Source organism: Ranitomeya imitator, chromosome 2 (assembly GCF_032444005.1).
Source record: "Ranitomeya imitator isolate aRanImi1 chromosome 2, aRanImi1.pri, whole genome shotgun sequence".
NCBI lineage: Eukaryota > Metazoa > Chordata > Amphibia > Anura > Dendrobatidae > Ranitomeya > Ranitomeya imitator.
The window spans coordinates 329299840-329323434 of record NC_091283.1 but is presented as its reverse complement, the minus strand read 5'-3'; the positions used below and the strand labels follow the sequence as shown (position 1 = coordinate 329323434).

General features: G+C 45.5%; 1 protein-coding gene across 2 annotated transcripts in view; it reads left to right on the top strand.

Moving 5' to 3' along the window:
* Positions 1 to 238: 238 nt before the first annotated feature.
* LOC138663557 (oocyte zinc finger protein XlCOF22-like) overlaps positions 239 to 23595 on the top strand; it is a 62310-nt gene continuing 38953 nt past the window's right edge. Inside the window, exons 1-6 of one of the 2 annotated variants that reach the window (XM_069749801.1) lie at positions 239 to 276; positions 10164 to 10313; positions 10440 to 10619; positions 10702 to 10825; positions 10909 to 11006; positions 11205 to 11295. In XM_069749801.1, the coding sequence (XP_069605902.1) occupies positions 250 to 276; positions 10164 to 10313; positions 10440 to 10619; positions 10702 to 10825; positions 10909 to 11006; positions 11205 to 11295 (670 nt within the window). In that variant the 5' untranslated portion in view covers positions 239 to 249. The remainder of the gene's footprint in view (positions 277 to 10163; positions 10314 to 10439; positions 10620 to 10701; positions 10826 to 10908; positions 11007 to 11204; positions 11296 to 23595) is intronic. The other variant, XM_069749802.1, reaches the window with a different exon arrangement.

Genomic DNA, 23595 nt, shown 5'->3' with positions numbered 1-23595 from the left:
TTGTTAGTTTGTTTACTGTACGTGATATCTGTAACTTGTATGTAACCCCTTCTCATGTACACCATGGAATCAATGGTTCTATATAAATAATAATAATAATAATAAATGTCACTGACTGAGAAGTTTCCATGTAGCGTCTGCACTTAGTGCACTCAGGATATCATTCACTGAGGCTCCTGATCATGTGACCCCTGACTCCTCCCCTCCTGTGACCTCATCACAGGTCCTGTGCGCACAGAGCAGCCATATATGTGCAGTGCGGCTCTGCAGGTGGAGGTAGGTGCTGGAGATTCCCCACTACTGAGCGCAGGGGACATTAACCCCTTCAGCACTGAGACTCTTTTGGGGTCTTTGTTGCCACTTTATAAGAATCATAACGTTTTTGTCCTGTTTTCTGTAATAGATGGGCAGCACGGTGGCGCAGTGGTTAGCACTACAGCCTTGCAGCGCTGGGGTCCTGGGTTCTAATCCCACCCAGGACAACATCTGCAAAGAGTTTGTATGTTCTCTCCGTGTTTGCGTGGGTTTCCTCCGGGCACTCCGGTTTCCTCCCACATTCCAAAGACATATTGATAGGGATTCTAGATTGTGAGCCCAATCGGGGACAGTGATGATAATGTGTGCAAAACTGTAAAGCGCTGCGGAATATGTTAGCGCTATATAAAAATAAAGATTATTATTATTATTATTATTAATAGATACACACGACCCAACTATGTGAGACAGGAAGTGAGGGAACTGATTGTTCCCCATAGTACAGGGCCCCTTTCTTTGCCCCCACATAGTATAATGCTCCTCATGTAGTATGTATAATCAGGGCCGGCAGCATTTCAAGGTATAGCTTCCAGGTTGCAATCGTGCATTGTCTGACTCATGCTGCCCCTGGGCCTCATGCATTTGACATCAGGATCCCTTTAACAGAATGTCCTTTCTGCATATACAGTATTTCAGAGATGGTGGGGAAAAAGCAATGATGGTGGTAGTGGAAAGGACAATGATGGTCGTGGCGGAAAAGGCAATAATGGAGGTTGTGGAGGAGGAGGAAATGATGGACGTGGTGGAATGAGCAATGATGAGGGTGGTAGTGGAAAGGACAATGATGGTGGAAAGGGGAATAATAGGGGTGGGGAGGAGGAAATGATGGAGGTGGTGGAATGGGCAATGATGGGGGTGGTGGGGAGGAGGACAATGAGGGGTGTGGGGGATTGGGATGGGAGGAAGGGGGATTTATAATGAATTTGGGAACAGGGGGAGGTGGAGGAAGACGTTATTATCGCTAATTATGTCTAACCCAGCCCGTTAGTATATAGTGTACTCACTTATGTATAGCACAGTCCTTAGTATATAGTGTACTCATTTATTATGTATAGTGTCATCCCTCAGTATATAGTATAGTCACTTTTTATGATGCCGTTCCTTATTATATAGCTTTTTCTGCTGTTATGTACAGTGCTATCTCTTACATAGAGTATTCTTGTTGTTTTTGTTATTATTGTTATTCACAGATTCCTCTTATTACATAGTCCCAAGGCCGGACTGGGACTAAAATTCAGCCCTGGCATTTGAAGTTACTCAGCCCCACTTGTCACATGGTGACTGTATAATATCTTTGTACACTTGTAGGTACAAGAAGTGAGGGGAGTGTAACACGACTATATAACATATAATCACAGCTGTATCCAGCATTACAGCTCAGTCCTATTTATTGCTTTTAGTTGCAGTGCCAAGAAAAGCCGCTACTTTACCTACATAACTGGATCTCGTAGATAATGAAGGGATTGAGATGACCAAAGACTATGGAACCTCATTCTGATGCGCCATAAACTTTGCCTACAGCCACTTTTGATTCTGCTGCACAGCACGAGACCCGGTGACTCTGAAGAGCGGTGACATCAGTAATGTCACCGCTCTTCAGATATTCCGGGTCTTGCGCTGAGCTCAGCGACTGTGAAGAGCGGTATTGTTACTACCGTCACCGCTCTTCAGAGTCGCTGGGTCTCGCCAGGTCTGGCCTAGTAGTGGGGGTGTCTGATAGACACCTCTCCATTACTTACACCAGGATTGATAGCAGCTGACATTACGCAGCTGACATCAACCCTAAAAATCATTACACATACCAGAATTAAATGCTTTGGCAACTGGGAAAAGCAGTAGAGATAGCACCATTTTCAGGCGCCGGGTGCTAACTACAGCTGTCATCATCCTTGCCTGGTCTCCACGGAAAGCATTTCTGTTGTATTTACATGCGCTGATCTCAGGCCACTAAACGAGTGTGATCGACAATACTGAAGTCATTTGCTTGTTTCCCGGTCTCTTTACACCAACTGAGAAAAAATGAAGGGAACAGAACAAACACAATTCGATCAATCTGTCCCCATACAGTATCATGTTATCAGCAGCACATCTACAGTTTACCCGGCGATGTGCTGCTGAGAACAAGGATTTCTGTTCCCACGTAAACAATCCAATCACTCGATGAATAGGCAGCATTTTGCTTCTTTAGTATAATACACCCCATAGTCCTCCATATATTATAATGTGCACCTCAGTCCTCCATATAATATAATACACTCCTCAGTCCTCCATATAGAATAATACACTACTCAGTCCTCCATATAGTATAATACACTCCTCAGTCCTCAATAAAGTATAATACACGCCTCATAGTCCTCCATATATTAAAATACACTGCTCAGTCCTCCATATAGTATAATACACTCTTCATGGTGATCCATATAATATAATGCACCGCCATAGTCATCCATGTAGTACAATTCACTTCCCATAGTATAATGCACCCCATAGTTCTTCATATAGTATAATGTATTCCCCATAGTCCTCGATACAGTATAATGCAGCCCACATATAGTATAATGATGCCACCCCACAGTATAATGCAGCCATCCCACAGAATATATTGTAGCCCCCTGAGTATAATGTAACCTCTGTGAGAATAATACAGCCCCCTCATATAGTATAATGCAGCCCCTGCATATATAATATATGGTAGCCCCGTCATAAACCAGCCCCCCATAGAATATAATGTAGCCCCTCATAGAGTATGATGCAATCACCCCTCATAGAATATAATAAATATAATACATAGAATAGAAAAAAAAGAAAGTATGATGGCACCAGGATGAATGGTTTCTGATGGTAATTGAGATGGGCAAATCGCTGCAATTAATCAAAGTTTCATGTGGCAGACAGACAACCAAGCAGCAATTCATATAAGAGCGTCCAGAGAAAACAGAAAAGGTGGCACTCACCCAGCGATGTAAATGAAAAAGTCCTTTATTTATCCATACATTAGGATGCGGACATGCCTTTTGGGCAGCAGTTTAAGCGAGAGGGTGCAGGGAAGGAATTGGACGACGGCCGTTTCACGTAGACTGCGCTTCAACGGGTCCAGGTATGACATACCTGGACCCGTTGAAGCGCAGTCCGCGCGAAACGGCCGTCGTCCGGTTCCTTCCCTGCACCCTCTCGCTTAAACTGCTGCCCGAAAGGCATGTCCGCATCCTAATGTATGGATAAATAAAGGACTTTTTCATTTACATCGCTGGGTGAGTGCCACCTTTTCTGTTTTCTCTGGACGATCTAATACATAGAATACATTTAATATAGAATATAATACAGCCTACCTCCCCATAGAATATAATGTAGCCCCATAAAAGAGTATGATGCAATACAGCCCCCATAGAATGTAATACAGCCCCCCATAGAATGTAATACAGTCCCCCCATAGAATGTAATACAGCCCCCCCATAGAATGTAATACGGCCCCCCCCATAGAATGTAATACAGCTCCCCATAGAATATAATACAACCCTCCCATAGAATGTAATAAAGTCCCCCATAGAAAGTAATACAGCCCCCCATAGAATATAATACAACCCCCAATAGAATGTAATAAAGCCCCCCTTAGAATGTAATACAGCCCCCCATAGAATGTAATACAGGCCCCCCAAAGAATGTAAGACAGCCCCCCATAGAATGTAATGTAGTGCCCCACCCAATAGCCCCACAATTTAGTTATCACTCATTGATATATTAAAAAAAAACAAAAAACAGAAACAATCCTCACCTCTTTTCGTGCCCCGCGCTGCTCCTGGTTCCGGTCTCAGCGGCCGCAGTCGCCCGGCACACAGTAGGTACGTGATGATATGACGTCATCGCGCACCCGCAGTGTCAGAGGCAGAGCGGGGAATGATGGGAGATGATCATAAACAATAATTATAAGCAGAAAAAATATGGCCACACAGTGCTCCATACTGTATAATGGCCCCACATGATGCTCAATACTGTGTAATGGCCTTACATGATGCTCCATACTGTATAATGGCCACACAGTACTCCATACTGTATAATGGCCACACATGATGCTCTTACTGTATAATGGCCCCACATGATGCTTAATACTGTGTAATGGCCTTACATGATTCTCCGTACTGTATAATGGCCACACAGTACTCCATATTGTATAATGGCCAAACATGATGCTCCATACTGTATAATGGCCACACAGTGCTCCATACTGTATAATAACCCCACATGATGCTCAATACTGCATAATGGCCACACAGTGCTCCATACTGTATAATGGCCACACATGATGCTCAATACTGTATAATGGTCCCACATGATGCTCAATACTGTATAATGGTCCCACATGATGTTCAATACTGTATAATGGCCACACAGTGCTCCATACTGTATAATGGCCACACATGATGCTCCATAACGTATAATGGGCCACACAGTGATCCATACTGTATAATGGCCACACATGATGCTCCATACTGTATAATGGCCACACATGATGCTCAATACTGTATAATGTCCACACAGTGCTCAGTACTGTACAATGGCCCCACATGAGGCTCAATTCTGTATAATGGCTATACATGATGCTTCATACTGTATAATGGCCCACATGATGCTGCGTACAGTATAATGGCCCCACATGACGATGCCAGTGTATATTCGGGGCTGTAGATGTGTCCCAGCAGCTCTGCTTACAATGCAGACAAAGATTTCACCACCTGTCATTGTCCACACTGCTGCCTCACAGATCCTGCACAATGCAATGTAGCCCAGCTCTGCAAACTCTGCATGCACTCAGACAACCCCACTATCTACTGGCTCCACTCCATAACTGTTGTAGTATATAAAGGATACATATATATATACTGCATATATATACTGTGCCTATGACTAACAGGCTGCACTGGATTGCTCTAACTGCTGCAACTACTCCTGGTTATAATGCCTTGTACTGTAAGCACAGCAGGGCCAGCTGCATGTATGTGTGCAGTGCAACCCACACACACGTACCTCAGAATGTCCTGTCTCAATCTCTGAACCAGCGCATTGGAAGAAGATATGGAGGGGGCGTGACCTAATACAAGGGGCTTGTCGGCTGCTTCTCCTGTTGGTTGTGCCAGGGATGTAGAGTCTCGTGCGGGACTGCGGGGCACAGCCTCAAAATCGGGACAGTCCTGCAGTATGAGGGACGGTTGGGAGCTATGACCCAGACAGTGTAATGTTTCCACAGTACTGCCATCGCCTCACACAGTGTAATGCCCCCATTATGTCCCTGTATTGAGTGACCAGATGCAACATACAACACAATGTGGAAGTAACCAATATCATTATGTATTTCTGATAATGGCGGAATTGTGATAACTATACCAACAGTGAATAATACAAAACATGGTGATTACAAGGTGAAATATACAATAACAGATATAAAATTAATTCTGCTCACTTTCACTGTAAACACATATATATCTGTATAACTTTTTCCTGTAAGTTGAAGGGCCCAATTATAGCTATTGCTGTGGGACCTGTGATTTCTATCTACTCCACTGTGTATAGGATAATAAAGTCGTTATGGACGTGAACTTAGCTCACATTTGTGCAGTGACTCTGTTTTCCTTATAGTTATGGATATTTCTTGTTGTAAAAACTGTGATATTTTTTCACTTTAAACCTTTTTTAACCTTTTCTTATACAATTCTGATCATACAACATATAAGTCTTTGATGCACTGTACTACTGTAGTGCCGTGTATCATCACTGCCTGTCAGTGTAATACTAACGGCCCCATACACATGAGATAAGAGTTGGCTGAACGGTCATTTGGCAGACGTCTATCTCTCCCGACTCCCCCATACACACAAATATTCCAGCTTTCCTGTGGTCTGTATGAGAGAGTCGCCTCCAGACTCCTCTAGCGGAGGATTATCTACAGGAAGAACAAACGGATTAGCCTCTGAAATTCAGGATGCCAGATCCTTCTCTGCCCTGACATCATCTGTAGGAGGCTCCCAAATACATTATCTAGTCGCCCAAACCCCACGAAATCAGTACTTTCATGTAACTTTAGTCTAATGTTTATGGGGGTGATGAAAGGTAACTTAATGCACGCTGCGTCTGACCCGGCCTAATAGACCTTCGCACATTGCAGGCTCAGGCACCATTCAGGGGCGGACACTGACAGCATGGGGCCCCTGTGCAAGAAATGTGTCTGGGCCCCTCAACTTCTATGGTGACTAAGCTACATTATATATATATATATATATATATACATATATATATATATCCACACACATGTATATATATTACATACAGTAGTCTCCTTTATTATGTATATTGCCGTCCCTTATTATACAGTGCCCTCTCCTGTTATGGACAGCACCGTCCCTTACATATTGGATTTTATAGAGCCCCATTTTTTATTACATACCGTCCTGTCTTGTTAGCTGTATAATGCATTGATGGCTGGTAGAGCATGGGAAACCTTCTTTTCTAATGGAGGAGCTGATGGACTGGTCGTCTGGTCACCGGTTCCTCCATCAGCAGTCATTTTATATCTAAAAAGAGAGGGGACTCTGTAATAAAAGAGGGCGCTGTGAAAATAAAAAGAATACGCTATGTAAGAGATAGCACTGTATATAACAGCAGAAAAAGCTATATAATAAGGGACAGCATCATAAAAAGTGACTACACTATATACTGAGGGATGGCACTATACATAATAAACGAGTACACTATATACTAAGGGACTGTGCTATACATAAGTGAGTATACTATATACTAACGGGCTGGGTTAGACATAATAAACGATGCAAATGTCTTCCTCCACCTCCCCCTGTTCCTAAATTCATTATAAATCCCCCTTCGTCCCATCCCAATCCCCCACACCCCTCATTGTTCTCCTCCCCCCGCACTCCATCATTGTCCTTTCCCCCACCACCCTCATCATTGCCCTCTTCACCACCTCCATCATTGCTTTCTCCCCCACCACCACCTCATTGCCCATTCCACCACCCCGATCATTGCCCATTCCACCACCTCCATCATTTCCTTCTTCCCACCACCCCCATTATTGCCCTTTCCACCATCATTGTCCTTTCCTCTACCACCCTCATCATTGTTCATTCCACCATGTCCATCTTTTCCTCCTCCTCCACCACCTCCATTATTGCCTTTTCCGCCACGACCATCATTATCCTATCCACCACCACCATCATTGCTTTTCCCCACCATCTGTTAAAGGGATCCTGATGTCAAATGCATGCGGCCCAGCATGAGTCAGACACTGCACGATTGCAACCTGGAAGCTATACCTTGAAATGCTGTGATATTTCAGAGTAAAAATGCTTTAAAAAGCCAGCCATAAACTACTTTTCTTGGCTGATTGGTCTGATGTGCTCCCTGGCCGGCTATTCCTAGCGCCGTTCACTTTAACTGACAGTTCTCTCCCTATGATTTCTCCATAGGAAGAGATTTGGTTTTTAACTGGCACGGGGGAGCAGAGAGGCCGGCCAGTGACTGCCTCGGACTATTCACATAGTTCCCAGTTGGCTCTTTGGACTATGTTTGCTCTTAAAAGCTGCAGCATTCCAGAGTAATAAATACCTGACTGCAATTGCTCGGCCAGTGTTTGATTCCTGCCGTTCATGGTTTGTACAGGAATTATCTGACGACAAGATTTCTTTATCATATGTTTTATTAATGATATAGGTATATCCACTAGTACATTGGATGCCATGATGCATCAACCTCATTTCAGTTTTTATATAAAGTGGGGTGTCAGGTTATATCTAATAAAATGTGAATAAATCTCCAAGATCCTATCCCAATAAGAAGTAGGTGTAATATAATACCTCCCATTAGAAAAAAAGTATAGTTCTTCTGATTTGCTACGTTGCTTACCCCATGTGCAGGGCATTGCCGTAGCTTAGATATCTATGGTTACAATTACTCATATAATAACAGTTACTGTTTAGCGGGCATAACCATGGATACCTAATCTACTGCAATGCCCTGCACATGGGGTAAGCTATATAGAGAATCAGAAGAACTATACTATATTTCTAATTGGAGGTACAGTATTTGCTAATATTACTGATATTATACGTACTACATATTAGGATAGGATGTTGGAGATGGGAATACCCTTTAAGTTACCATCAGTGAAACATTTGTTAAGACCCCAGCTATTCCAATTCTCTTCTATATACGAACACACGGCTGGCCTAGGAACGTACGCGCTTCCAATAGGAGTGGGGAGTAAGTCATTACCAGACACTGATGGTGGATTATCTCACAGGAAGAGGAAGAGGATCAGTAGTTGACGTTCAAAGATCTTGATCCTTTTCTCCAACTCTGGGGAGATTCGGGAGGTCTGGTTATGCATGAATTGCTCTCTTGGACCTGCAAAAATGATCAAATTGTGTTCGATGGATAGTAGATAGATAGATAGATAGATATGGGATAGATGGATAGATAGATGGGTAGATAGACAGTAATATCCTATTTCTTTTGCCTCTTATTCCCTGGTTCCTTTGCTGCCGTATTAGTGCAGGAGGTCGCAGAGGGGATGCTCTGCAGTGGACGACCCCCTGCACCTATAGCACTGGAGGCCCTGCACACAGCTCTCCTTGAGGATCTGCTGCCAGCCTCCTCCACAGCTGCTGGGCCTCCTAGAAGGAGCCTGGCCATGCTGCATATGACTGCTACAAAGCTTTGGATGTAAAGTTTTTCTCTGGCAGCAATTTAGCCATTCTTTGTTATGGCACGCTCAGTAAAGTGAATGTAGAGGGAGGAGCCCCCCTTTTCTCCTTACCTCCCCCCAGAACATTCTCCTGCTACTCATGTGACTTCACTGTCCTTCAGTGTTGGCTTCAGCACATGCAGAGCAGGAGTATTGTCTGAGTTGAAGGGAAGTCTACAGGATGAAGACTGCAGAATCATCAAGGCAAGCTCCCCTGATCTCCATGGATGCAATGACACACACAACTACCTCTCCGTGGATCACCGTCGCCGGCAGCTTCCTCTCTCTGCTGGCACAGCAGCGCCCAGCCGTGCTGCTGTATGAGAGACAGGAAGCGCAGGATGGATTGCTCCCTGCCCACCGCACATGAGGGCAATCTTGCCAGGGGTCCCGCAGAGCCGGATAAACTGGCCAGATTGCCCTCATTATTAGCCGTCCTGCAGGGGCCCCCCTCCACCTCCGGGCCCCTGGCACCATTATTAGGCATGTAAGCATTGTAGTAACTAGGCCGCCCCATACTATCGAGTACTTGGGGGCGGAGGGGCATTGAGCCGAACTCTGTCACACCTTCTTAGAAGCCATGTTTGCTTTTCACAGCAGCAAGTGGTTAAACTGCCAGGGGTTTTGTTGAAGCCGCTCCTGTGCCGTCCCTGCAGTGTACATCTATGTCCTGGGGCCCAAAGTGTTCATATAGACCACCGGTGGTGATGGAGTCAGTGATGGTCTCTGGCCAAATCTGTTTCTAGAGCCGTAGTAGAAGATGAAGATGTCGTCCTCATCATGAAGTAGTTATTTCTCATGTCACGTGTAATGAATATCTTCTGCAGTATTGCTAATGCCGATTCCAGTGTCGGTAAATGAGACGAGAATTAGCGTTATGGAAGATGAGTAAATGAGGAACGTATTCAGCTGCCGACTCCGAGGAAGAAACTGCTTGTTGTCTGTGGCCTAAATATATAGGTTTTATTAGTAGATGTAAAGAAGAAAACTAAATACTGTAAAATAATAAATCTCCTCATAGGTTTCCCTTATTATCTCCAGTAATTGTATTATTACACAGGATTCTTATGATGTTACATCGACTCATCTTCTCATTCAGGTCTCTACAATATCGGATCCTCTCAGAGAAGATCTTCTATATAAGAGAATTTTCCTGATTTACTCATCAAGGATGAATATGGACAGAGACAAGATGGCGGAGAGGATATTACACCTCACCCTAGAGATCCTCTTCCGGCTTACTGGAGAGGTGAGAGATTCTGATGACGTCACATTACATCATTATCTATGGGAATAGCAGATGGACAGAACTGGAGAGGTGAGGACTCTGGAAATGTCTGTAGTGAGATTTATTAATGTGTCTCTCCATAACCAGGATTACATAGTAGTGAAGAAAACCTCTAGTGAGCGCTGTCAGGACCCTGTGTCTGAGGGATGGGGAAGACCCCTGATCCCAATCACAGGACCTCCACCACACCGCCTGATACATAAGGACATCAATGACCAGAAGATCCTAGAACTCATCTACAAGATGATTGAGCTGCTGACTGGAGAGGTGACACTGCTGGGAATGCTGGGACATTATACAGTAATGCTATGAAGGGATCGGGGGATGACATTATCATTGTATGTGTCAGGTTCCTATTAGGTGTCAGGATGTTGCCATCTATTTCTCCATGGAGGAGTGGGAGTATTTAGAAGGACACAGAGATCTGTACAAGGACGTCATGATGGAGGTTCCCCAGCACCTCACATCACCAGGTAATAGACAGGAATAAATACACACGGCCTATAATTATCTGTATGTAAAGAATGAATTCAGTCCCTGTATGTGTTTCCTCCAGATCTATCCGGTAAGAGGACAACACCAGAGAGATGTCCCCGTCCTCTTCTTCCAGAGGACTGTAAACAAGAAGATCCTAATGTTCCTCAGGATCATCAGGTAGATGGAGAGAAGGTGTCATGAGATCTCCCCTATGATGTGTAGACGGCTGTGAATGTCTTGTGCTCAGTCTTGTTTTATCCACCAGTATTATATGTTTTATACTTGTGTAATGAGAACGGTGGAGATGGAAGGATTAAGGCTGATCATAGATGTGACTTCTCCATCTATCTGTGACTTTTACAATATTTGTTTCAGGGTGAAGATCTGACCCATATTAATACTACAGAGACATATGTGAGGGGTGATGAGCGGTGTAAAGAGGAGATTCCCACATATGACTACCCAGGTGAGTAGTAACCACTAAATGCAGAGAAGTCACAGATTCTTCTGTCTCCGGCTTTGGCTACTTTAGTGGTGGTGTAGTCCGGCCGTATCACAATCATGCGATCACCATTTTGCATCCCGACCACAACATTCTCCTCCACCCAAAACTGTTCAAATGACTACTGGATGAATCTACCTTCTCTCCCTTCTGTGCTGCTGAATGTGCTCATATGGTCCCTACAAGACCAGGTCCAGTCTTTCTGGCCAAACTTCGCTTTTATGATCAACAACAGTAAATGTGCAGTGAGGCCAAGTGTGAATTTCTGTACAATAACAGCAGAGTTTCCCTTTATTCTGACTTTTCAATTTGTATTAAAAACTAATTTCAGGGAGGATTGTGATAAACTACATATAAACCATTACTCCTGTGCCATGATATATCTCTAAGCTGTGCGTGGCTGATGGCTGTAATATACATTTATTCACGCCTGCAGGAGATGTGTTGGCTTGAGTCCTGGTTTCATGGAATCACTCCACGTCATAAATTACATTATGTTTTCTATCATAAGGAATTCAGATTACTACTCAATATCTCCTGAAATGGGGGCACTAATACTTTCTCTACTCTTCTGGTCAGGACTCACAGTAGCTCCAATGGTCCATTATAAATGAGTGCAGCTCCGGTTTACTGTCGGAGTTCTCCCCTCGTACATACGTTGTTTTTGGGGCTGTAACTTTTTTTTATTCTATGTCTGTTCATTCTGTATGATAGTTTGATTGTGGTGAGATCAGTCTGCCTCACTTATGTGAGTCTGTAACTCCCTCATAGTCTTAAAAAAAGCTCTTCATTGCCTCTTCCAAATGCCTAAGATCTAAATTTAAAGTGTCCCTGTCAGTAGGATTGTGCACAGTAACCTACAGACAGTGTCAGGTCTGCGCCGTTATACTGATTACACTGATACCTGGTGATGAAATCCGTCTTATGGTTGATTAATCTTTATTTGTAGTTTTTAGTTAATGAGATTCTCTTGCTCTGGGGCGGGGCTGTGGGTGGGGCTGTGGGCGGGGCTTTATGTGTTTCTCTGCTTACATATTCATCTGTATTGGCTTATGACTGGTCACTGATCCCTCACTGACCTGCCCCCTATTTTACATAATGCATATAATAGTGTTGATATTATTGTTGATCATGCCTATAATATTGTGGCTATTGTGCGGCTTCAAAAAAATTTTTTCACATCCAGCAAAATGTCACCGGTGGCGCCTTTCCAGTAGCATCTATCTCTTACTTATAGATGATACTACGCAGGCGCCGCCATCGCTGGTGACATTTTGCTGGATGTAATTTTTTTCTAAGCCTCACAATAGCCACAATATTATAGGCATTAGCAACAATAATATCAACACTATTATATCCATTATGTAAAATATGGGGCAGATCAGTGAGAGATCAACGACCAGTCATAAGCCAATATAGATGCATATGTAATTAGAGAACCACATAAAGCCCCGCCCACAGCCCCGCCCCAAAACATGAGAATCTCATTAACTGAAAACTACTAATACAGATTAAACAAAAACCACAAGTCGGATTTCATCACCAGGTATCAGTGTAATCAGTATAACGGCGCCGACCTGACAGTGTCTGCAGGTTACTGTGCACAATCCTGCTGACAGGTTCTCTTTAACCCCTTTCTGACATCGGACATAATGATCCATCCACGTGACCTAGGCCTATTTGACTATGGACGGATCATTACGTCATATGTTTAATGTGACACTGCCACCGAAGTCGCAGTGATCGCATTATAATTCCGGCGCCTTCTTACCTGTAGGTAGATGGTGCCGTCATCCTGGGGAGTGTCGTCGCTGTGATTGGCTGTTCAATTCGAGCACCAATCCTAGGCTGGTGCCTGGCATCGCCAGAAAGGACCCCGATAGGGGCGATCATCGATCACATCGATTGCGCCATTCGCAGGGCACAGCCGTGGTGTGACTGCCCTGTGCCCTGCCGTTGACCTGCCTAGGATCGGAGTTGTAAGAGCATCGATCCTAAGCCAGTGCATACCAACGCCAGGTATGGCCTGGACAAGCTGATTGGCATGATTGTCGATTACATCGATCGCGCCAATCAAAGGCCACAGCCACAGTGTAACCGAGCTGTGACCTGCCTGTGCCCTGGATATGACCTGCCTAGGATCGGAGCTGTGAGTTCCGATTCCAGGCTGTTGCCAGGGTCACCAGGGCCAGCTCTGATTGGTGTGATCGATGTCATCATCAAGCGAACCAATGACAGGTCACAGCAGCAGTATGACATCTCTGTGACCGCTCTGCAGGTCCTCACACTAGCTGAGGATTCCTGCAGAGCGGTCACTCTACAGGATCTGCTGCTGTGCTGGACCTTGTGGTGCCACAGAAGCCTGTGACACCACAATCCCTGCTGAACAAAGAAAAGAGAAGAAAGAAGACAAGACAGAAGAAAGAAGAGAGACAACAGCTATAAGTGTTTTGATCCCTGATCCCTGCCCAATCTCTCTTCATCCACCCCAATCCCCCATCCCTCTTTCCTTTCCCCTTCTTTTTACCCCCTCCAGCTCCCTTTGTGCCACCTCCGAATGCACATTTAGCAGCCGCCGAGCGTAGATTAGTGATGCAGTTCACCGATCAACACTTGTGCCCACTGTTTTCCACTTTTCCAGCAGTCGCCGAGCTTTAATTAGTTAAGTGTTGTGAATTCTGTTATCGAACTTCCTCCTGAGGTCATGAATGGTACTTCGGCGAGTTCTGTCCATGGACTCCCTCTGGTGGCTGTGAGTGGAGCTGCTGCTTCTGAGGTTCCTTCCACAGGTGACGTAGTTAATTCTTTGGTTGGCTGCTCTATTTAACTCCACTCAGATCGTTACTCCATGCCAGCTGTCAATGTTTTGTACTGGTTCAGTTCCCTCCTGGATCTTTCTGGTGACCTGTCTACTCTAGCAGAAGCTAAGTCCCTGCTAGTTTATTATTTGTTCATTGTTTTCTTGTCCAGCCTGCTAATATGATTTTGCCTTGGTAGCTGGAAGCTCTGGGATGCAGAGTGGCACCTCCGCACCGTGAGTCGGTGCGAAGCTCTTTTTGCACACTCTGCGTGGTCTTTTGTAGTTTTTTGTGCTGACCGCAAAGTTACCTTTCCTATCCTCGGTCTGTTTAGTAAGTCTGGCCTCCCTTTGCTGAAACCTATTTCATTTCTGTGTTTGTGACTTTCATCTTTACTCACAGTCAATATATGTGGGGGGCTGCCTTTTCCTTTGGGGAATTTCTCTGAGGCAAGGTAGGCTTTATTTTCTATCTTTAGGGCTAGTTAGCTCTTAGGCTGTGACGAGTTGCATAGGGAGCGTTAGGAGCAATCCACGGCTACTTTTAGTGTGTGTGATAGGATTAGGGGTTGCGGTCAGCAGAGCTCCCACTTCCCAGAGCTTGTCCTGTGCCAGTTTAACTACCAGGTCGTTCCGGGTGCTCCTAACCACCAGGTCCATAACAGTTAAGCAGTTCACTCATCAGAGCTTGTGCCTGCTGTTTTCTATTTTTCTTTCTCGCCCCCCTTGCGCCACCCACGTGTGCAAATCCAGCAGTCACTGAACTTTGATTAGTGATGCAGTACACTCATCAGAGCTCGTGCCTGCTGTTTTCTATTTTTCTTTCTTGCCCCCCCTTGCGCCACCCTCGTGCGCACATCCAGTAGCTGCCGAGCTTTAGTTAGTTAAGCAGTTCACTCATCAGAGCTCATGTCTGCTGTTTTACACTTTTCTTTTCACAGACATTTTTTTTCTCCCTGGTTGCTTTTTTCCTGTTGGCTTTTCCTTTCCAGACAAAAGTTTACATCAAACACTATCTCCCCCACACACACAAACAGTAGAAAAAAGTACTGACACAATCACCATATTCATAAAAAAATGTTGTCCCAACAATGCTATTCAGTGGAGGAGGCATATGCTTTCCTTTCCTCCAACACTGATAGTGAGGGAGAGGATCCCACATTTCTTTACTTTTCAGATTTGTCATCCTCTTCCTCCTCCTCCTCTTCCTCCTCCTGAACCGCCACAGATATTTCCCAGGACAGAAGATGAAGCAGCGCCCACCATTCCAGAACATAAACTAGCGCACCCCATCATGGATCCCGTATGGACCTCGCCCCCTGAAAAGTACGAGCCACTGATTCCTGATTTTGTAGCAGAAGCAGGAATTAAGTTTAACACCACCAGCCTCACAGAACTAGACTTTTTCAAAGTCTTTTTCTCTGAGGATTTTGTTAACCTCATGGTGGGCCAAACTAATTTGTACGCTCAGCAATTTTTGGCACAAATCCTCTGTTCTTCATTTTCTAACTGGTCTCCAGTAGGCGCAGTTCAAATGATGCAGTTTTGGGATATGGTCATTCACATGGGGATCCGGAAGCAGCCAGAACTTTGGCAATATTGGAGTGTTGATGTTTTATACAACACTCCAGTGTTCTGAATGATCATGGCCCGAAAACGATTATACCGATGGAACGCCCGCCAGGGTCGTGGGGTACTCAGTACCGCGGGTCCGGTAGGCTCAAAGGGGGATGTCATGGTTTCGGCAACCCGGTACGTAGCCCTGGGTGCCCATGTTAAAGGGAAAGTCCTTAAAGGGGTTTGGTGAAGTAGGGACCGATGCTGCTTAAGGGGGTCCTCCGGGGTGATGGTATGGCAGCTAGATGGTATAACTTCCCACAGGTGAAGTAGGTCCCCAGGGCTCCCGTGTGTAGATGAAGATGGTGAATGGTGTAGTAAAGAATGGAGGACACAGGTTTGCAGTCTCTTTACCTGGTTTACTGTAGGCTTCAGGCAACCGCAGTCCAGGGCACCAGATCACAGGTACAGGCAGGTTCCGGCCGGCTTGGAAGTGAATTCAGAGTCCCCTTTACCCGGTGGAGTTAAAAGCCTTCCTCATAGCACAGTGGAGTTGTTGTCCCTTACTGCCTATGGCTTCTGATAATGTCCTCACAGTTCTCTCTGTCCTCCATAAAGGTGGGACACAAACCCGTATGACAGGTGACTCAAGCCTTTTTACAGGGTCTCTATCACGCCATTGTGCCTCCTGGGTATTAGAGCAGACAGGTGATGTGTAATCCAGCTGTCCTGCCGGTTTCTGCTGTGAGTCTTAGAGTCCCTCACAACCTCGGTATTCCTGATATAGGTAATCTCTGCTTCACAGGGAGATAGCTCACTTGCAGCTGTCCTCCCCAATTGGCACTCTCCTGTGCGTCGCTCTCCTGCATGCTCACTAAACAATATTCTTCCTTCGGTATTCTCTCTCTTTCTCGAGGAGCTGTAGCAACTCTGGTTACACGGCTCCTTCAGTCCTTCCGACACTCAATGTCTGACTGCTCTCTTCTCTGTCCTCTGACCGACTGCTTGACTTCCTTTAACTCCAGACTAGAATATATTTATAGGGGAGTTCTCCTTAATCTGGGTTCAGAGCTCCCCCTTCTGGCCTGAAGTGTGAACATGTTGTGTGTATGGCGATTACCCGACAAAAGGTATCTTTCATTGCTTCCAAGCATGACATCAGTCTCCCTGTGAGCAAAGCAATGCCACTGTGACGACCAGGACCCAGGGGCGTCACACTCCCCCCATCGTTAAATCAAGTACTCCCTGACTGGGAAAAGAAGAACAACAATAACAAATTAATTTAAAAAATACAATTTTTTTTAAATGCTGTAACATGTAAAACAGGTTAATTAATGTAAACTTTGGCTTCCCTTTATGGGAGGTAATTGATGCTTGAACGTTACTGGAACATATAAACATAGTATGCATACTTTCAAAAATAGACCTTATCCTATAAATGGCAACTACCCTTACATGTATACTACTTTAAATTGTCTTTATTCTAAGTGAAAAAAACAGCATTAGCTTTTCTTTAATTTACTATCTCTTGCTATACTTCCTTCAACACTGTCTGCATATAATACTATCTAATTCCAATAATGTTTATTACTTTCCAAAAGTGCAAAATTTCAGCTTTATTCTTATTCATTATCTCTTACTTTAATATTTTATATTTTCAAACACTACCTGTATATTCTAGCTATCAAATATATACCATATCCGCTCTCTACTAAGCATTTTCACTTTCTCAAAGTGCAACAATTTTCAGCATTTTCTGTACTGAGGTAGTGCATTTAATGGTGCAATTAATACTCAAGTCAATTAATAACTTTATAACAGCTGCAATGAAGCGAGGGACCCGTCATCAAACCCCAACGTAGGGCTTGGGCAGGCTACAAGGCATATCCAGACTCACGCCACGCCAAATGGGTTTTTCTTCAGGTCTCTATAAACAAATCAACATTTAAGGCAACATTTGAAACAGTTCCTTTAAAGCTTTTTTGTAAAACAAGTAGGAAGCACCTAAATAGGTGCCAACTATATACAATGGAAAGTTTTTGTATCATACATTGTTCATGATCTCACTGCTATTAACAAATGATCCTTTAAAACAATGAACTCCTTAGTGCAAAAACCTTTGCCAGGTTAAACGAAACTTTTCAACAGTTATCTTATTCACAGTCAGGTTCTTATAATTACTTTGCTATTTCCATGGTAACACTTGGCGTTGGCTGCTTCCTGGCCTGGGAATATCATGGGCCAAAATTACTCTTGGTGACACGTAGATATCATGGGTTTTGTACTCATGTACTGTCAAGTCATGTCCTGCAATAGGGGTTTGCGTGGTCTGGGTACACATGGTAACTGGTGCTGTAGCCCCTGCAGTCTCAGTAGTTGTCATGGTGCAAACTGTTGTTTTGGTGATGGCTTTAGGGGCTGGTGTCACAATTGATGCAGTAGTTGTGACCACTTTGGCAACAGATGGTGCTGCTGGTGTTTTAGGCCTGGTACTGGTACCCTTTAAATTAGGAGCAGAGTCTTTACGTTTCCTCACGTTCAAGGCATACCATCCCTTATCACCAAAATGCCGAGTGTAGGTTACAGTGTTCCCTTGATACAAGTCCCTGTGTGGGTGTCCTTCCCTGAGGTGAGATTCTACATCTCTCCTGTTAACAAACACCTCTGGATAAAGATCTGGCTCCGTTATGAACCCCCAGCCTCATTTCAGTCTGAAGGCCACTCCAGTGCCCTGCCTCTGCGGGGCTTGGTTTGTTTGTTTGTCTCTGCGGGCCTGAGCTTTAGCGTGCAGATCTTTTACATCAAATGCTTTGCGCCTGGCCTGGTATTCCTTATCCTTCTCTCCCCATTTGTAAGCAAGCTGCTGCTGATATTCCTCCCAGTTGAGGACTTCCATCACTTCTCCTTTCCTTTCTACCCCGGGGAACCCAATCAGATCTGTCTCAGGGTTCACCCAGCGGTACTCTGTCTTTTCGGCGTATATTTCGCCTTTCATATTGGTGGGCTAGATCCACCCTAGCTTCCATCCCACGCTCCGGGTCCAGGCTCCTCACCGTCTCGTCCTCCTTGTTCCTTCCTGTTTCCTCGTCTGGTTCCCACTCTCTCCTGCAGGGGCAGAGCTTCTTCTTCCTCCTTCTCCCGCCATTCAGGATCAGGAGGCAGATCTCACTGGCTGACGGGCATGTTCTCAGCGTGCACAAGTATCTGGAATGGTCGGCCATTACTTTCGCGCCGCACAGCTAGTCCCCGCCCACGAAGGCGCACTTTTCTTTTCCAGCGCTCCTCATCGTGCTATCATGGTGACAATAATGGCGGCAATGCACAGTTAACAGTCTCTCAGCACAACACAGTCTCTTAGGCGCACATGACCCAATTCTCAGGGTCGGTCCATCATGATGCCAAAAATAGAATGCCCGCTGGGGCCGTGGGGTACTCTGTACCGGGTCCGTACCGGGTCCGTTTGGCTCAAAGGCGGATGTCACTGTGGCAGCGACCTGGTCCGTGGCCCTGGGCTCCCATGTTAAAGGGAATGTCCTTAAAGGGGTTTGGTGAGTAAAGTTTGTTCGTGGCGCGACCTGTGGTATTCGGTCAGTAGGGACCAACACTGCTTAAGGGGGTCCTCTGGGGTGATGGTATGGCAGCTAGATGGTATAACTTCCCACAGGTGAAGTAGGTCCCCAGAGCTCTCGTGTGTAGATGGAGATGGTGAATGGTGCAGTAAAGCACAGAGGACACAGGTTTGCAGTCTGTTTACCTGGTTTACTGTAGGCTTCAGGCAACCGCAGTCCAGGGCACCAGATCACAGGTACAGGAAGGGTCTGGCCGGTTTGGAAGCGAATTCAGAGTCCCCTTTACCAGGTGAAGTTAAAAGCTTTCCACATAGCACGGTGGTGTTGTAGTCCCTTACTGCCTACGGCTTCTGATAAGGTCCTCACAGTTCTCTCTGTCTTCCATAAAGGTATAGGGTCTCTATCACGACCGTGGCTCTATGTGCCACTGTGCCCCCTGGGTATTAGAGCCGACATGTGATGTGTAATCCAGGTGTCTTGCCGATTTCTGCTGTAAGCCTTAGAGTCCCTCACAACCTCGGTCTTCCGGCTACCGGTAATCTGCGCTTCACAGGGAGATAGCTCACTCGCAGCTGTCCTCCCCAAATGTCACTCTCCTGTGCTTCGCTCTCCTGCATGCTTAGTAAACAATATTCTTCCTTCCGTATTCTCTCTCTTTCTCCAGGAGCTGTAGCAACTCTGGCTACACGGCTCTTTCAGTCCTTCTGACACTCAATGTCTCACTGCTCTCTTCTCTGTCCTCTGACAGACTGCTTGACTTCCTTTAACTCCAGACTAGAATATATTTATAGGGGAGTTCTCCTTAATCTGGGTTCAGAGCTCCCCCTTTGGCCTTGAGTGTGAACATGTTGAGGGTATGGTGATTACCTGATAAAAGGTATCCTTCATCACTTCCAAGCATGACATCACTCTCCCCGTGAGGAAAGCAATGCCACTGTGATGACAAGGACCCTGGGGCGTCACACCGATAATGCGATCGCATGTGGGTGTCAAACTGAACTGTGTACTGGGGTACAACAAAAACATGGGGGACGTTGATCTCTCTGATCAACTTCTCCAGCCGTACAGTGCTTTGAGAAAGGCCAAGGTGTGGTACAAAAAGCTTGCAGTGCATATCATACAAATGGCAATGCTCAACGCTTTCCTGCTATCACGATGTGCAAGCCAGACCGCTACGTTGTACCTTCAGTTCCAGGAGGTAGTGATTAAGGCCCTGATATTTGGCACTCAGGAAGGAGCGGGCCTCAGTACCTCCGGAACTGAAGATGCTCGTATCGTACCAGGTCAGCATTTCCCGGGGAAGGTCCCTCAAACTGGAATAAAAGGAAGGTCGCAAAAGAGGTGCCGAGTGTTTTACAAAAGGGAAATATGCAAGGACACCATTTATCAATGCAAAACCTGCCCTGAGAAACCTGGGCTGTGTATGAAAGATTCCTTCAAACTGTACCACACCTCCATGCACTACTAAATTCGTTTCTGACTTGCATAACTGATGTATGACAACCTGACAAACACTACGCAACTCACGCTGCCAAAAAAGAAACAGAGAAGCACATTGCTAAGGAGAGTAAAATTAATCCCAAACTGTTCTTCAACTATATCAATAGTAAAAGAATCAAAAGTGAAAGTGTAGGCCCCTTAAAAAATTGTGAAGAATGGTTGTAGCTGATGAGGAAAAAGCAAATATATTTAAACACCTTCGTCTACGCAGTATTCAAAAATAAAATGCTAGGTGAAATGCCGAGAGACAAAAAAAACCTATTTTAAGGGTCACCAATCTAACCCAAAAAGAGATGAGAAACCAGGTAAATAAGAATAAAATAGATAAATCTCCGGGTCCGGATGGCATACACCCATGAGTGCTAAGAGAACTAAGTAATGTAATAGGAAAACCATTGTTTCTTATATTTAGGGAATCTTTAGTGACAGGGTCTGTTCCACAGGTCTGGGCACATAGCAAATGTGATGGCAATATTCAAAAAGGGCTTTAAAAGTGAACCTGGAAATTATAGGCCAGTAAGTCTAACCTCTATTGTTGGTAAAATATTTGAAGGGTTTCTGAGGGATGGTATTCTAGATTATCTCAATGAGAATAACTGTTTAACTCCATATCAGCATGGGTTTATGAGGAATTGCTCCTGTCAAACCAATCTAATCAGCTTTTATGAAGAGGTAAGTGTGCCGCCTAGGAGGGGCAGGCATCCAAGAGTGGACCCTCTGGGTCACGGCACCAAATCTCCCCTAGGTAAACTGACAGGTGAGACCAACCCCTATACAGGGATTGTTAGGGGCAGGCCTAGGGGAGTCGGATACCGCGACAGCTGGTTCCGAGAGGGGCGTCTCGTAGAGAAGCAGAGGGAGAGAATGGATAAGAGCCGGCAGTCCAGCCGTAAACTGGGAAAAAAGAAACTGGGAACAAGGTAGGTGCTGGAGGTAGAACCCTAGGAACTAGGGTATAGGGCAGAGAGAGGGACTGGAACTCAGAACGGGGACCTGGAGAAAGAAATCACAGGGCAAGGAAAGGGTGTCCAGAAGCAAAGAGGAATGAGGACTGCCAGGAGGAGCTAACAGGGAAACAATGGTAGCAGTGGGAAGAATCCCACAGAAGCGGCCTAAACAGCATATGCTGATTCACACAATAATTTTGAGCCTCCATTAGGGGAGGGTGGTCTGATATATCTAGTGGCAGCATCTGATTGGAACAGCAGTTGTGCCGCGGCCTAAGGCGCATGCACAGACTCACCGCTGGCTGCGATCCAGACAGCACAGGAGAGACACGCCGGGACCCACGAGCAAAATATGTGTAAATGGGTAAGTAACTGGCTTAGTGATAGAAAGCAGAGGGTGGTTATAAGTGGTATATGGAGCGCCCCCAGACACAGGGCCACGGGGTACTCGATCTGGGGTTTTCACAGTGGCTAGACCCGGTCTGTGATCCTGCTAAGGGGCGTTCAATGAAAGGTGATGGTGCGTGGTGCAAGGTGCGAGGAATAACGAGGATACAGGGTTGTAGTCTCTTTACCTTTTTTTACTGAAGGCTTCAGGGTCCGCAATCCAGAGCACTGCTAACGGGGCTGGCTGAGACCGGCCGGTCCGATGGCACATCCAGAGTTTCCTTTGCAGGTGGGAATCAGTGCCTACCTTCTAGCGCCTGTGTGTTGTAGTCCTTCCCTGCTGAGCACCACGGGATAATCCTCACAACTGTCGTATCTGTTCCTTCTCTCTCTCCGTCCCCCAGATTATATGGCTAGGACGCACCTTTATGACAGTTAGGCCTTGAGTTATTCTGGGACCCTAGAGCCGCCCCTCTCCCACGATTGCCTCCTATGTCTTCTTAGGTGATGTATGGTAGACAGCCAACCTGTAATTAACTGTCCTGCCGCTGTTTGAAGTAATGCGTGGAGTCCATTACTTCCTCGGTGCTCCGGCCACCGGCTACGCGCCACAGAAGGATGTTGCCAATCTCGGGGCACGACTCCTTCTGGTTCTATCTCCTTCATACTATGATCCCACTTCTCACTTCTCCACAATATCCTTCTCTTCGGGTCCTTCCTTGAGATACCGCCGCAAGGTAGTGCAGGCGCGGTCCCGTAACAATCTGTCCTTTCTGCTAGGTACCTGCCAGATTCCCAGTTCTGACAGGTCCTCCCTGGAGCTCTCCCAGGCTGCGTTCTGACCTAACTTCCTATCCAACCCCCAGTTTTACCAGTGTGAGGAGTGGCCTAGTACATAGTGCCTTTTGCTTTTGTGACTGTGATACCTGGTCAAGTGAACTCCTTTAGTGCAATCAGACATAACATCGCTCCCCTTAGTGGCAGAGCGAGACTACTGCAACGACCAGGACTCTGGGGCGCTGCAGTATATTCTCTAACTGGGTCATTGTGGCCAGTAGGGTACCGCATGGGTCGGTGTTGGGACCTATTCTCTTCAATATATTTCTAGTGGAAGGTTTACAGAGTAAAATATCAATATTTGCAGATGATACAAAGCTATGTAAAGAAGTCAATACAAGAGAAGATAGTATTCTGCTACAGATGGATCTGGATAAGTTGGAAACTTGGGCCGATAGATGACAGATGCGGTTTAACAATGATAAATGTAAGTGCAGGTAAAGAAGCTGCGGAGACACCATCACGTGTTTCTCGACGCAAGCAGTGAATAGCCAGGCCTTTCCCCGGGAAGGAACAACCACGGGAAGGGCAGCATCCTATGAAGGAAAGCCACCTATGCCAAGCATGGTATCCATCCACAGACAGCTGTTTCTTTTTTTTTTTTTTTTTCTTTATTTCCCCTCAGATGGGAAAATCCACGGTCCAGAAATCCAAGACCAAAGAAAAATCC